Here is a 15,396-nt window from a genome sequence, read left to right as displayed (position 1 = left end):
GTATGATTCAGATCTTGCCGTATTTCTCATAGACAAACTTACACACACAGTTTATACATATATATACAGTGGGTACGGAAAGTATTCAGACGCCCTTACATTTTTCACTCTTTGTTATGTTACGGCCATTGACTAAAATCGTTAAAAAAAATTTTTTGCCTCATTAATGTACACACAGCACCCCATATTGACAGAAAAAAAAAGAATTGTAGAAATGTTTGCAGATTTATTAAAAAAGAAAAACTTAAATATCACACAGTCATAACTATTCAGACCCTTTGCTGTGACACCAACTTGGGTGCTGTCCATTTCTTCTGATGATCCTTGAGGTGGTTCTACACCTTCATTGGAGTCCAGCTGTGATTGATTATACTGATTGGACTTGATTAGGAAAGCCACACACCTGTCTATATAAGACTTTACAGCTCACAGCGCATGTAAGAGCAGATGAGAATCATGAGGTCAAAGGAACTGCCTGAAGAGCTCAGAGACAGAATTGTAGCAAGGCACAGATCTGGCCAAGGTTACAAAAAAATTCTGCTGCACTTAAGGTTCCTAAGAGCACAGTGGCCTCCATAACCCTTAAATGGAAGACCTTTGGGACGACCAGAACCCTTCCGAGAGCTGGCCATCCGGCCAAACTGAGCAATCGGGGGAGAAAAGGTAAAGAAGAACCCAAAGATCACTGTAGCTGAGCTCCAGAGATGCAGTCGGGAGGTGGGCCAAAGTTCTAGAAAGTCAACCATCACTGCAGCCCTCCACCAGTCGGGGCCCGACAGAAGCCTCTTCTCAGTGCAAGAAACATGAAACCCCGAATAGAGTTTGCTAAAAAAACACCTGAAGGACTCCAAGATGGTGAGAAATAAGATTCTCTGGTCTGATGAGACCAAAATAGAACTTTTTTGCCTTAATTCTAAGCGGTATGTGTGGAGAAAACCAGGCATTGCTCATCACCTGTCCAATACAGTCCCAACAGTGAAGTATGGTGGTGGCAGCATCATGCCGTGGGCGTATATATATACACACACACATACACACAGTGCCGTGAAAAAAATATTGGGCCCTCTTCTCAAATTATTATATTTTTTACATACTTCCCCAATTTGTTTAAGAACAGCCAAACAATTTAAATATCAGACACATAACCCGAGTGGACTTAAAATGCGGTTTTTAAATGGTGATTTAATTTATTAAGGGGAAAAGAATTATTCAGTTACCTGTCCTGTGCGCAAAAGTAATTACCACCCTTGTTAAATCATGAATTAATTGTAGCCAATTTTTTTTTTTTTTTTTTTTTTTTTAACTAATGTTTGGTTAATTTTCACTGATCCACACCCAAGCCTGATTGACTCCAGACCTATTCAAACAAGAAAACACTTCAACAGAATCTGTCCTGCAAAAATCAAGTCGGACAAAAGATCTAAAAAAGCTGCAACAAAATGACACGATCCAGAAAAAAATCCAGAACATCCATCCATCCATCCATTTTCTACCGCTTATCCGGGTCGGGTCACGGGGGCAGTAGCTTTAGCAGGGACGCCCAGACTTCCCTCTCCCGAGCCACTTCGTCCAGCTCTTCCAGGGGGATCCCGAGGCGTTCCCAGGCCAGCCGAAGGACGTAGTCTCTCCAGCGTGTCCTGGGTCGTCCCCGGGGTCTCCTCATGGTGGGACGTGCCTGGAACACCTCACCAGGGAGGCGTCCACGAGGTATCCGAATCAGATGCCCCAGCCACCTCATCTGGGTCCTCTCGATGTGGAGGAGCAGCGACTCTACTCTGAGATCCTCCCGGATGACCGAGCTCTCTCTAAGGGAGAGCCCTGTGGAGGAAACTCATTTCGGCCGCTTGTATCCGGGATCTTGCTCTTTCTGTCACGACCTACAGCAAGTCCAGAACAGTCGAGAAATAAAGTCATTGACACATCAGTCTGGAAAGGGTGGCAAAAGCCCTTTCTAAACCTTTAGGATTCTAGCTGACCATACGGAGAGCCATTATCCTCACATGGAGACAGCGGTAAACCTTCCTAGAAATGGCAAGCCTACAAAGATTAGCCCAAGAGAACAGGAATGACTCACCGAGGAGGCCACAAAGAAACTCAGGACAACTTCTAAAGAACTGAAGTCATCCCTTGCCTCAGTTAAGGTCAGTGTTCATGACAACACAATAAGGAAGCGACTGGGCAAAAAATACATCCATGGCAGAGTTTCAAGGCGAAAACCACTGTCCATCTTATTGGTCTACGAGAAGGGATTGAGGGTCCACGGTCCAGCAAGTTCTTCTCACAACTTTTTCAGGATTTTTTTGGACGCCTTCCCATCACCTCCAGAATTAGATCGAGCGCACCGCTGCCTAGCTCCGAAGCCAGGTACTGGTGATAAGCCTCGGCCTGTCATTATCTGTTTCCATCGGTACAAAAACAAAGAGCTGGTGAGAGACACGACTTGTCCTACCAAAACAACGCATTCAGGATCTACGAGGACTACAGTCGTGACATGGTGAAGCAGAGAAGTTTATCGAGGACTCAAGGGACGTTTGAGTGGCAGGTACTGACTTCTGGAAGCTGTGTAACTAGTAAAGAATGTTCACAGTTTCCACATTGTAGTTTACACGAGGCATTGTACTTATCTCTAAGGTTTAACACTTATAGTAGTGGCGATAGCGTATGTTCTATTGTGTGTTAGGTTTATGGGGACCCCATTTTGTTTGTTAAATTTTTACTTTTTTTGTCTCCACTCAGGACATCGTTATTTGGTGGGCTTCTGCCCATGTTTCATTGAGCAGGATAGAGTGATATGCTTTGAAAGGAATAGATATTGAAGTATTAGAGTTAGGCAGGGTAGGTGTGCTGCTTGTTCTCGCAGCTGGAGTCACCTGGGGGTTCTGGGGTGGCTTTGTGTCTCTCACTGTCACTAGCCGAATTGATTATTACGCCACTTTTACTGAAACTTGAGATACCTGACGCCATGGCTTCCAGGCGGCTGTGGAGGTTTAATTCTCTTTTACTATAAGATGAAATTTTTTTAAGTTAATATCTGACCAAATATCATTGTTTTTGGACATCAATATGACATCAGATGTTTCTGTCTCGACTGTATGGAAGGCCCTTAAGGTATATTTGAGAGGGCAGGTGATATCTTTTAAGGCTGGAAAGAAGAGGGACTCACAGGGTAAAAGGAACTGGAAAAGCAAATAGCTGATGATCAAGACAATAGGAATGCACAATCTTCTTCCCCAGATTTAAGTAAAGAACGATTGAAGCTTAGTGTATAGCATGATATACTTACCTCTCATTCAATTGAATATCTGCTTCTTAAAAATCGAAGTAATTTTTATGAACATGGAGAACGTGCAGGGAAGTTACTTGCAAATCAGCTGAAAGATGCCAGAGCCAAACAACTTATTAATGGTGTGATGACTCAGAATGGTAAGACTGTCACTCACCAGCTAGGACTTAATGATACGTTCCAACATTATTACCAGGACCTTTATAGCTCTGAGAATTCTGGTGACCCCGGTCAATACCAATTATATAAATTTAAGTCTAAGCTTCCGCAGCTTTGACTCCCCCATGTCTCTCCCTTGTCCTGGTGCCTTTACAGGACCTTGAGAGACTTAGACAAAGTTGCGCGCAATATTCCAAGGTTAGAGCCAACGTCTAATGGCTCCCACGATATGGCAGTCTACCTTAAAGACATTACCTTTCACCTGAAACGGTTCCCATGCACTACCACTGATGATAGACTCTACTTGATCAAGGAAACGTCTAGCCGAGAAGTAGGTAGCTTAATCGAGCGACAACCAGCCCATGTGCTAACAGCCTACCGGGCACAGTGTTCACCATTGTTCTGTGAATTTGACAACCTGGCTATGCAGAAAAAGACCAACATGAAGACTTCAGATGCCGAAATTCTCAATTTGAACCACGTATCGTCAATGGAACTCGAACGTGCCTTTTACCACACTTCTAATCCAACCATGCGGCTGTATAACGACACGTATAACCGCAACAGTAATAAAACTTAACAAGTCCCAAACTAATAACTACCACCACCAGCAACAGGGTTCCCGTGACAAACTGCGGACGTGGCGACATTGCAACAATAACTTGGGCCACGACTTTTAAAGTTCTTTGGAAAAAAACTCACTCCCTGTCTATTCGCCGAACGCTACAAACCTACATAGAACTCATCCTCCCCGCAAGAACCTCCAGGACGGTCTGAGGCCAAAGATATGGAACTAAGTGCCACCGCATAGGCAGTTCTTGAAGTAAATCGCAGCTTAGCAAAATGAAACAATGCAGGACCCGCATCAGCCTGAGCACCCGCCCAATGACCACCTCCCAAGGTCTGGTCATTCTGTTTTGACAATCCGTGTGGACCCTGACTTCCTCCCTCATTTGCCTAGTGCTCCACTTGACAATGACAGTGGTCCATTCCAACAGATGGTGGGTGGGCACACAACCAACCCCTGCCATGACCAGGGAACACCTGAAGCTAAAACCAAACCTTGCAACCAAAAACCCACTTCAACAAATGGGCCTCGGGAGTCACATCATGTGACTCCCCAAATGACTCCAGCAACCTGTCAGGCATTCTTAGTGATCTTACCGTTAATGGCAGGTCGGAGAAGTTCTACTTGGCAGCCACGCTTGAACAAGTATTACAACATGATGCACTCATTGACACCGCTGCCGACATCACAGTTACAGTGGGGAGGGAAAGTATTCAGACCCTGTTAAATTTTTCACTCTTTGTTATACTGCAGCCATTTGCTGAAATCATTTGTTAATTTTTTTCCTCATTAAATACACACATACACACAACACCCCATATTGGCAGAAAAAAACTGAATTGTTCAAATTGTTGCTGATTTATTAAAAAACTGAAATATCACACATCCATAAGTATTCAGAACCTTTGCTCAGTATTTAGCAGAAGCACCCTTTTGAGGTAATACAGCCATGAGTCTTTTGGGAATGATGCAACAAGTATTTCACACCTGGATTTGGGGATCCTCTGCCATTCCTCCTCGCAGATCCTCTCCAGTTCTGTCAGGTTGGATGGCTCAATTGGGTTTAAATCAGGGCTCTGGCTGGGCCATTCAACAACAGTTACGGAGCTGTTCTGAAGCCCCTCGTTTGTTATTTTAGCTGTATGCTTAGGGTCATTGTCTTGCTGGAAGGTGAACCTTCGGGCCAGTCTGAGATGCTGAGAACTCTGGAGAAGGTTTTTGTCCAGGATATCCCTGTACTTGGCCGCATTCATCTTTCCTTCCATTGCAACCAGTCATCCTGTCCCTGCAGCTGAAAAAAACCCCAGAGCATGACGCTGCCACCACCATGCTTCACTGTTGGGACTGTATTGGACGGGCGGTGAGCAGTGGCTGGTTTTCTCCATTAAGACCAAAGAATTAAGACCAAAAAGTTCATTCTGGGTCTCATCCGACCAGAGAATCTTATTACTCACCATCTTGGAGTCCTTCAGGTGGTTTCTTTTTTTTTTTAGCAAACTCCATGCGGGCTTTCATGTGTCTTACACTGAGGAGAGGCGTCCGTCGGGCCACTCTGCCATAAAGCCCCGACTGGTGGAGGACTGCAGTGATGGTTGACTTTCTAGAACTTTCTCCCATCTACCGACTGCATCTTTGGAGCTCAGCCACAGTGATCTTTGGGTTCTTCTTCACTAAGGCTCTTCTCCACCTATTGCTCAGTTTGGCGTGATGGCCAGATCTATGAAGGGTTCTGGTCATCCCAAACGTCTTTCATTTCAGGATTATGGAGGCCACTGTGCTCTTAGGAACCTTTAGTGCAGCAGATTTTTTTTGTAACCTTGGCCAGCTCTGTGCCTTGCCACAATTCTGTCTCTTGAGCTCTTCAGGCAGTGATTCTCATTTGCTCTGACATGCACTGTGAGCTGTAAGGTCTTATATAGACAGGTGTGTGGCTTTCCTAATCAAGTCCAATCAGTAATATCAAACACAGCTGGACTCCAATGAAGTTGTTGAACCACCTCAAGGATCATCAGAAGAAACGGACAGCACCCGAGTTAAATATATGAGTGTCACAGCAAAGGGTCTGAATAGTTATGGCTGTGTGATATTTCAGTTTTTCTTTTTTAATAAATCGGCAAAAATGTCAATTCCGTTTTTTTTTCTGGTCAATATGGGGTGCTGTGTGTACATTGAGGAAAAAATGAACTTCAGTGATTTTAGCAAATGGCTGCAAGATAACAAAGACTGAAAAATGTAAGGGGGTCTGAATACATCCCGTACCCACTGTGTATACACACACACACACACACACACACACAGTGGGGCAAAAAATACTTAGTCAGCCACCAATCTCCCACTTAAAAAAAATGAGAGAGATTGATTGGGTGGGGTCCTCAGCCTCATCGGTGCAGCCACAGCAATTACAGGACAGTTCTGTCAGTCTTTGTGCATGTAAAACAGGCACACACACCTCGGACTCTTTCACTTGGTGTGGGGTCACGCACTTACTGCTTGTGTATCCTCTCACTTATACTCTCGTCCTGTACTTTCATAATTTACATAATGAATCCCACCACACTTCAGTTGTACAGCCGGGTTCACGACCCTGGTCCTGCATGCTTCTTCTCCTGTCCTTGTCCTGTTCTATCTTGTCCTGTCCTTCCCTCACAGGGTGTAGCACTACAGCCCCATGCAACACTAATATTTAATGTTTCATTGTTGTAGATAATGCAATGATTTACTTCTCTCATCCTGTTTACAATTAGTGCTTTGTCTTTGTTTCTTTCTCCCTTCTAGAAACTTTGTTCTGTTCGAGTGATCAAGCCTGATTCTCAATAAACCTCAATTATAATACTAAGAAACCACAGCAGAAGCTTAAAAACTCCACTGTGACAGTAAAAATATTCCGGCATAAAAGGGATACAGATTTTCCATTCTGCTTGACCTAACAGCCGAACAGGACAAAAAAACAACAACAAAAAACAGGCTTCCTGTACTGTGAGTATAATGACAATGAAGACCAATCATTAATTAATTAATTCAATTATACTGGGGTAAAAAAAGTTTTAAAAAATTAAAAAATATAAAGTACATGTAAATGTGGCTTCAATGATATCTACGTGGCAAGTCACGTAGATATACTGTCATTGTATTCACTTTTATTAAATATCAGTCATCTACAGTATAGTTTAACGTTTTTGTCCACAGCTGACCTTTGTTGTCTTTGCCCTGGTAGTCAACAGTGAGGTGCAGCAAAGGCAGCAGATTGTCATCATCCAGCAACACCTTATGAGCTGCTTGCTGGAAGGCTACATTTACATCTGGGGAAAAGAAAACATGAGGCATTAAAACACATAACCTATCCCAAAACAGACATTTTACATAGAGTTGGTATGCATACTCAGTATTCTGTGCAGATGAGGTGTTTAAATACTCCTACCATAACATGATTACTAAGTGAGTTATGAATTATTTAATCAAGTCATTATGTGAAATATGTGGGTGGTAAAAGTTCTGTCTGGAAGAACAAGGTTTGAGGACTTTGGGGCAGTCTGTTCAACACCTGCTATGGATCAACAGGATGGAAATTACGACTGGTTGATGGAGAGACGCTAGCACACTGCCCGAATTGAGGTGCCCCTGAGTAAGGCACCCAAATGCCAAGTGTGAGTGCAACACCCACACACTCACAAGTTTGTGCAATCACGTATTTGTGGTCCACGTATATTAAGCTTCTCATTGCTTAAAAAAAAAATAATAATAATAAACAATAATAAAAAAAAAAGGGGTCTAAATACGTAGTGTTCCCAGTGGAGCATGCAAGCATACAGTAATTAACGGTCATGTTGATATCTGACATATTGCAGTGAGGCACACTATCTGGATTTTTTTTATGTTGCTCCAGTTACCTAACCACCTCATTCACTGGCCAGGTTTTAATTTTAGCTAAGTAGAAATTAATTACAAGACAGATGGCTTGTTTTATGTACAGTGCCATGAACAAGTATTGGCCCCTTCTCAAATTCTTCTATTTTTGCATAGTTTCCCCACTTTACTGCTTAAGATAATCAAACCAATGTAAGTATCAGACAAATATACCTCAAGTGAACTGAAAATGCTGTTTTTAAATGGTGATTTAATTTATTAAGGAAAAAAAAACTATTCAAAGTTATCTGGCTCCGTGTTAAAAAGTAATTATCTCCCTTAGTTCAAATCAGGAATTAATTGTGGCATATCACAATTTTTGGTTAATTTTCACTGATCACACCAAAGCCTGATTACCTCCAGACCTCTTCAATCAAGAAATCACTTGACAAAATCAAGTCAGACAAATTATCTAAAAAAGCTACAACAAAATGACACGATCCAAAGACATTTGAGGACATTCGAGAAATAAAGTAATTGACATTTATCAGTCTGGAAAGGGTTACAAAAGCCATTTCTAAACCTTTCGGATTCCAGCGAACCATAGGGAGAGCCATTATCTTCATATGGGGAAAACACGGAACAGTGGTGAACCTTCGCAGGAGTGGCAGGCCTAAAAAGATTAGCCCAAGAGAACAGCAATGACTCATCCAGGAGGCCACAAAGGAACCTAGGACAACTTCTAAAGAACTGCAGGCCTCCCTTGCCCCAGTTAAGGTCAGTTTTCATGACACAACATCGAGGAAGAGACTGACCCAAAATGGCATCTGTGGCAAGAGTTCCAAGGGGAAAACCACTGCTGACGAAAAAGAACGTAAATGCTCGTCTTACTTTTGCAAAAAACATCCGAAGGATTCCCAAGACTTTTGGGAGAATATTATATGGACTGACGAGATGAAAGTTTAGCTTTTGGAAGGTGTGTGCTACTTTACATCTGACGAAAATGTAGCATGGCATTTCAGAAAAAGAATATCATACCAACAGTCAAACATGGTGGTGGTAGTGTGATTATCTTGGGCTGTTTGGTTCCTTCAGGACCTGAACAACTTGCTGTGATTGATGGTATCATGAATCCTGCTTTTTAACGGAAAATCCTGAAGGAGAATGTTCAGCCATCAGTTTGTGACCTCAACCCAAAGCGCACTTCTTTCTGCAGTAGGATAACAATCCAAAACACAATTGCAAGTCAACTTCTGAATGGCTTAAGAATGCAAAATGAAGGTTTTGGAGTGGCCTAGTCAAAGTCCAGACTTGAATCCGTGGCATGACCTTAAAAAGGTCATTCAGGCTTGAAAACCCTCCATTTTTGCTGAGTTCAAACAATTCTGCAAAGAAAAGTGGGCCAAAATATCTCCACAGAGATGTGAAAGACTCATTGCCTGTTACAAAACGCTTGATTTCAGTTGTGGCTGCTAAGGATGGCCCAACCAGTTATTAGGTTTAGGGGGCCATTACCTTTTCACACAAGGCCAGGTAACTTTTAATAGTTTAGGTTTTCCTTAATAAATGAAATCATCATTTTAAAACAGCATTTCAAGTTCACTTGGGTTATATTTGTCTGATATTTACATTTGTTTGACTTTTTTAAGTATTGAAGTGGGGGAACTATACAAAAATATACAAATTTCAGAAGGGGGGAAATACATTTACAGAGCACTGTAGGTCTCATTTCACCTTGCAGAGCAAGGAAAGGCCCATGAAGAAGCATAAAGCTTGATGTGATTTACCATGCTCTGTGACAGCCGTTGGTGGGGTCTTCAGCATGTGCTGCGCGAGGTCAATAAAAACCTGGTAGAGCTCGCCACGACCCAGCAAGTAGAAGTCCTTGATGATCTGAAAGTAGAAGAACAGCAGACATGTAAGATAAGATGACGCTCCCTCCCTCTGCACATAAAAAGCAGTGGACATTCCCCAGTAAGTTTTTCATGAAATCCTTGTGTATTTTGAACATACAATCAAGAAGAGCATCCAAGACGGCGCTTATCCGTGTGGACACCTCGGTTACGTGCTCTCTGGTATTGTCTATGTTTTTGTCTTTTTCGTTCGTCTTTGGAGACTTTACGTAACTCACTCAGATAAGGGAAGACTTAGGAAACATTAGGGAGTCGACCACAGGCTTTCTTTCACCAACTTTCCACCAATTTTACATCAATTTTCTTCCCCCTGAGATACTTAACGGGGGGCGGCTACAGTCTTTGGCACATGGAGACGTAGGCGACGAAGGGGGAAGCGCATCGTTCCAGTCAATCCGCCTTGCGAATCTACGTTCCCGACCCAACAAAATGGACGAGCTTCGTTTTTTGACAAAGACCAGTAAAGACTTCAGACGTTCTGCCGCCCTGTGCTTTACGGAGACTTGGCATTGTGAACTTGTCCTTGATGGCGCCGTAATGCTTCTATATCATTGAAAAATGGTGTACTGACGTCATGTAGCTCAGCATACATTGCAGCCCGGATTTAGAGTCGCTGTGTTTGAACTGTAAGCAATTCTATTAGCCTCGTGAGTTTGCATCTTTCATTCTCGCCGGTGTTTACGTTCCGCCTCAAGCTAACACGAATGCCGCACTGCTAATGCTCGCTGAACAAGTAAATGAAATTGAAAAAAAAAAAAACACCCAGACTCACCCCTCATTATTCTTGGGGACTTTAACAAAGCAAAACTCAACAACGAACTCCCTAAATACAAGCAGCACATCGACTGTCCTACCAGGAAAAATAACATTTTAGACCACTGCTATACTACGCTAAATAACACACCATACTTCATGCCATACTTCGTGCAGCTCTGGGCTCGTCCGATCACTGCTTAAGTCACTTAATACCAACATACAGATGTAGCGGACATGCCACGCAAAAGATGCCACCCGGCACCCCAGCCACGCACTACCGCCGCTCCCCGCCGAGGTAGATGTTAACTCCAGAGACACACGCAGACTCTAAATGGATTAACACAATAAACTATCTTCAACAAGACACAGACATTTGCTTTGCCATGCCGACGCTAAGTGCATCACGTCTGCCTGAGACTTCAAAGCGGAGACCCAAGGATGGTGGGTTTGCCCCCGGACACTAAGTTAATTAACTCCCCGCCAGCCGTAGGATTGGACCCACAGAGACGCCTCCACCCTGCTGAGTGCTGCTACTTGGGAGTTGGAACAGGCAACAGCGACACCCACGGGCGACGGAACGACACGACAGACATGGGTTCATAAGACTGTAACTCGACTGGGAGTCAATATTTTAAGAACTTTACATGAACGCCACTAGTGACTGTATTGCTGCAAACTTGAATGTCTCACGTGTTGTTAACTCAACCAGATGAAATGTCTCACACCACGCCACAAATGTCACATGAACAGAGTAATGTTCTCCACACCACATAACATTTGAAACATTCATTACAGGTATGAAAGAGGATGAGCGTGGAACAATGTAGGGTCGGAACATGGTCTTGTTATCTTAAACCCAATAATTAATATTTTATTCCAGTGGTTTTAAACCACAAAATAATCCTAGAATGGAAAAATAACACCAAAAGGGAGTCCAGCCCCTCGGTGTTCGCGAAGGTGGTAGAAAGTGTGTGTGTGTGTGTGTGGGGGGGGGGGGTAAAGCCCCCTTTTTGACCCGCTCTGGCAATAAACGGGGCCGGAGCTGGGAGAGTTGAGAAGTTTTTGGAGTCTTGCTGCAGAAGCCTTTTTGGTCACCCCGACCAACTCGCCGACGACCACGCCAGGCAGGACGCCCACCTCACCCGAGGTGGCAAGGACACATCGGACAATCCCCGGCTGCAGCTTCCTACAAATGCTCCGAGCCACCCTGCCTGGGGCCCGAACTCAGTCTGAGGGAACGGAGGCTTACACAACGCGCCCGCTCCGAACATCACCCAAGAGACGTCCTGCATGTGAACTCGTCGGCCTCCTGTTTTTCCTCCTCCCTTCCGTCGAATCCACCTGCTCACGATGCGGACCAGGCCGGCCGAACACTCAGGAGCCTGAGTCGCCTGTCTCAAACGTGTTCCAGACACGTAAATCCAACATTGCGGTCGACTAAAAGTACGGATTAGTGCATATTTGGGTTGGTATTAACGAGACCAGGAGTCCTCAGCTATATGCATTCACTACACGCCCATTCTGCACATCTCACGTCACAAATCCCTTCCTTTGCCAATGTTCGTAGATACCTTGTTTGTTTTGTGTTTGTCGGTTTTATCCTGTAGAAACCCCTTTTCAATATTACATTTTCGATAAAATTCACCCCTTGCATTGATTATGTGTGTGTTTGGGCTCTGAATGAAACCTCTAGAAAGTCTAAAACTCAAAAGTATCTAAAATGTAGCCACCTTCCGATAAGAGACTTATTACAAAGGTTTGTCGTCATTTCGCCTAAAGTTAAACTTGTAAAAACATGATGTGGTGCCCCTCATATATATTAAATATCTTTATTTATAACGCTGTAATTTAAAATTACTATAACCCGGAAGTGACGCAGGCGCTGCTTCGAACTCATCGTTTTCTTCTAAATTACGCACAAATTGATGTCTCCCAATACACGCTACACAGGCAAGAACTTAAATGCACGAAGCCTACAGTGAAAACAGTGAAAAAGTGGACCAACCAAAGATAGAACTTCAAAGCTGTCTAGACTGCACAGACTGGAGTGTCTTTGAAAATTCAGCTGGCAGCCTGAATGAATATACGGACACTGTCACATCCTATAACAGTTTCTGTGAAGAGGTGTGTGGATCAACCAGTGGTTCACTGCCAAACCTAAGCAACTTCGTCAGGCTAAAGAGGACGCATATCGAAGTGGGGAAAGGGCGCTGTATAATCGCGCTAGAAACCAGCTGATTAAAGAAATTCAGCCTGAATGAATATACGGACACTGTCACATCCTATAACAGTTTCTGTGAAGAGGTGTGTGGATCAACCAGTGGTTCACTGCCAAACTTAAGCAACTACGTCAGGCTAAAGAGGACGCATATCGAAGTGGGGATAGGGCGCTGTATAATCGCGCTAGAAACCAGCTGATTAAAGAAATTAACATTGCAAAGAGAAACAATGCAGTAAAGTTGGAAAAACAGTTTACCGCAAACGACTCTATATCAGTCTGGCATGCATTACAATCGCTAACCAATTACAAGTGACCAACCAAGCTGGGAACAATAAAATACTAGCCAACAACTTGAACACCTACTACTGCAGATTTGAAAAGGACACTTTCACACCCCACACCCGCCTGACCGCACCAACGACCAGAATCACACGTCTGACTTCTGCGTTGACCATCCACGAACAGGATGTGAGACGCATCTTCAAACAACAAAAGATTAACAAAGAGGCAGGCCCAGACCTTGTGTCCCCATCCTGCCTCAAAGTCTGGACAGACCACTTCGCTCCAGTCTTCACACAGACCTTCAATAGATCTCTGGAACTGTGCGAAGTACCATCCTGTTTCAAACGCTCCACCATCATCCCAGTCCCCAAGAAACCTGCAATCTTAGGTTTGAATGACTACAGGCTTGTCGCCCTGAGATCTGTGGTCATGAATTCCTTTGAACACCTCGTGCTGGACCACCTCAAGAGCGTCATTGCAGTTTGTCTACCGAGCAAACAGGTCTGCGGATGATGCAGTCAACATGGGACTTCCTATAACACCTCTACGGCGTGGGGACCTAGGCGAGGATACTGTTCGTGGACTTCAGCTCTGCATTTAACACCATCATCCCCGAACTCCTATCCTTCAAGTTTCTCCAGCTCAGCGTCCCACCTTCCATCTACCAGTGGATTTACAGCTTCCTGGCGGGCAGGACACAGCAGGTGAGGCTGGGGGACACCACCTCATCTACATATACCACTGGAGCGGCTGGAGCTGTGGTGCGGCCGACACAACCTGGAGCTGAACACACTCAAGACTGTAGAGATGATCGTGGAGTCAAGAGGCATCCTTCGCCACAGCTGCCCCTCATGCTGTCCAACTGCCCTGTGTCAACCGTCGAGACCTTCAAGTTCCTGGGAATTACAGTTTCTCAGGACCTGAAGTGGGAGTTCAACATCAACTCCATCCTCAAAAAGGCCCAGCAGAGGATGTACTTCCTGCGGCTTCTGAGGAGGCACGGCCTGCCACAGGAGCTGTTGAGGCAGTTCTACACAGCAGTCATCGAATCAGTCCTGTGTTCTTCCATCACAGTCTTGTTTGGTGCTCCTACAAAAAAGGAAAAACTCAGACTCCAACGGACAATAAAAACTGCTGAAAAAATTGTCGGTAGCCCCTTACCCACCCTTAAGGACTTGCACGCTGCGAGAACAAAGACAAGAGCATGCAAAATCCTCTTGGAGCCTCCACATCCTGGTCACAACTTCTTCCAGCTCCTTCCCTCAGGTAGGCACTACCGAACAATGCAAACTAAAACAAGCAGACATTCCAACAGCTTCTTCTCTCTAGCCATTAACTTCTTAAACAGTTAACTTACAATTCCATTGCAACATGCTGCCAATGTATTGTCATGAGTTTGTTGTCACATTTCTGTTGGGCCAACTATACATTACTCGTGCACTCACTGTAGTAGTCTAGCCACGCTGCACCATTTGCATGTCTGTTGCTGACCAATACTGGCCACTCATGTCCTGAGTAGCATCTGCAACATTTGCACAATCGACAATATCCCAGATTATCGCACTACTGGTCACTTTAAACTGCATACATTTCTTGAAGTCTCTGCGCCCTTTGCACAATGGTCATTGCACCGGACTATTTCTATTAGTCATTTCAAACTGCTCTAATTCCTAGAGGACTCAGCATCTTTTTGCCCAATTGTCAAAACTAAAAATAAATTTTACCGGCATTAACAGATTACTGGCAACCTTTTATTGCTCAGTGACTGTTTTTTTTTTGTCTTTATGTCTCAAAAGTATTCTCTGTCAATTGACTGTTGTCGTACTAGAGCGTCTCCAACTGCCAGAGACAAATTCCTTGTGTGTTTTTGACATATTTGGCAAATAAAGATGATTCTGATTCTGATACTGACTAACGTAATCATTACCATCAATTGGTGTATAAGAAGAAGCGTAATAGTAGATCGTACCTTGAGCTGCTCAAGGAGCTCTGACTCCTCCACCATCAGTGTCCAAAGATGCTGAAAGGCAATCCAAAATACAAATGTACCATCATTAGACGTAAGACATACACACTACTCACAAAATGTTAGGGATATTTGGCTTTCGGGTGAAATTTCAGGATAAATAATTGTCGTGACTCTGACCCAGTTGCCAGAACCTCTCCCCCACGTGATGGGCTTCATTCTTCCAGGCTGCCCTGCTTTGAGACTCCCCCAAGAAGACACCTAGTGGACCCTAAAGTAATTAGCAGGTCCCCGCAAAATCTTGGTTTACAGTCATCAAAGAGTCCTTTTCTTCGTTTGAACTGGCAGCAGCCCAAGAGGGGACCGATCGACGATAGGATGCAAATACAGCTATTTGCTTAATAT

The 15,396-nt window shown here is 44.0% G+C and overlaps 1 protein-coding gene across 3 annotated transcripts in view; it reads right to left on the bottom strand.

The window, feature by feature from the left end:
- The window catches only part of tubgcp4 (tubulin gamma complex component 4), a 47,323-nt gene that overhangs the window by 14,225 nt on the left and 17,702 nt on the right, over positions 1-15,396 (bottom strand). For all 3 annotated transcript variants that reach the window (XM_061765048.1, XM_061765049.1, XM_061765050.1), the window contains 3 exons: positions 14,995-15,045; positions 9,641-9,746; positions 7,202-7,309 (listed from right to left, as the gene is read on the bottom strand). In XM_061765048.1, the coding sequence (XP_061621032.1) occupies positions 7,202-7,309; positions 9,641-9,746; positions 14,995-15,045 (265 nt within the window). The remainder of the gene's footprint in view (positions 1-7,201; positions 7,310-9,640; positions 9,747-14,994; positions 15,046-15,396) is intronic.

Source organism: Phyllopteryx taeniolatus, unplaced genomic scaffold (assembly GCF_024500385.1).
Source record: "Phyllopteryx taeniolatus isolate TA_2022b unplaced genomic scaffold, UOR_Ptae_1.2 contig_24, whole genome shotgun sequence".
NCBI lineage: Eukaryota > Metazoa > Chordata > Actinopteri > Syngnathiformes > Syngnathidae > Phyllopteryx > Phyllopteryx taeniolatus.
The sequence above is the reverse complement of the archived record's forward strand: the minus strand, read 5'-3'. Positions and strand labels throughout refer to the sequence as shown.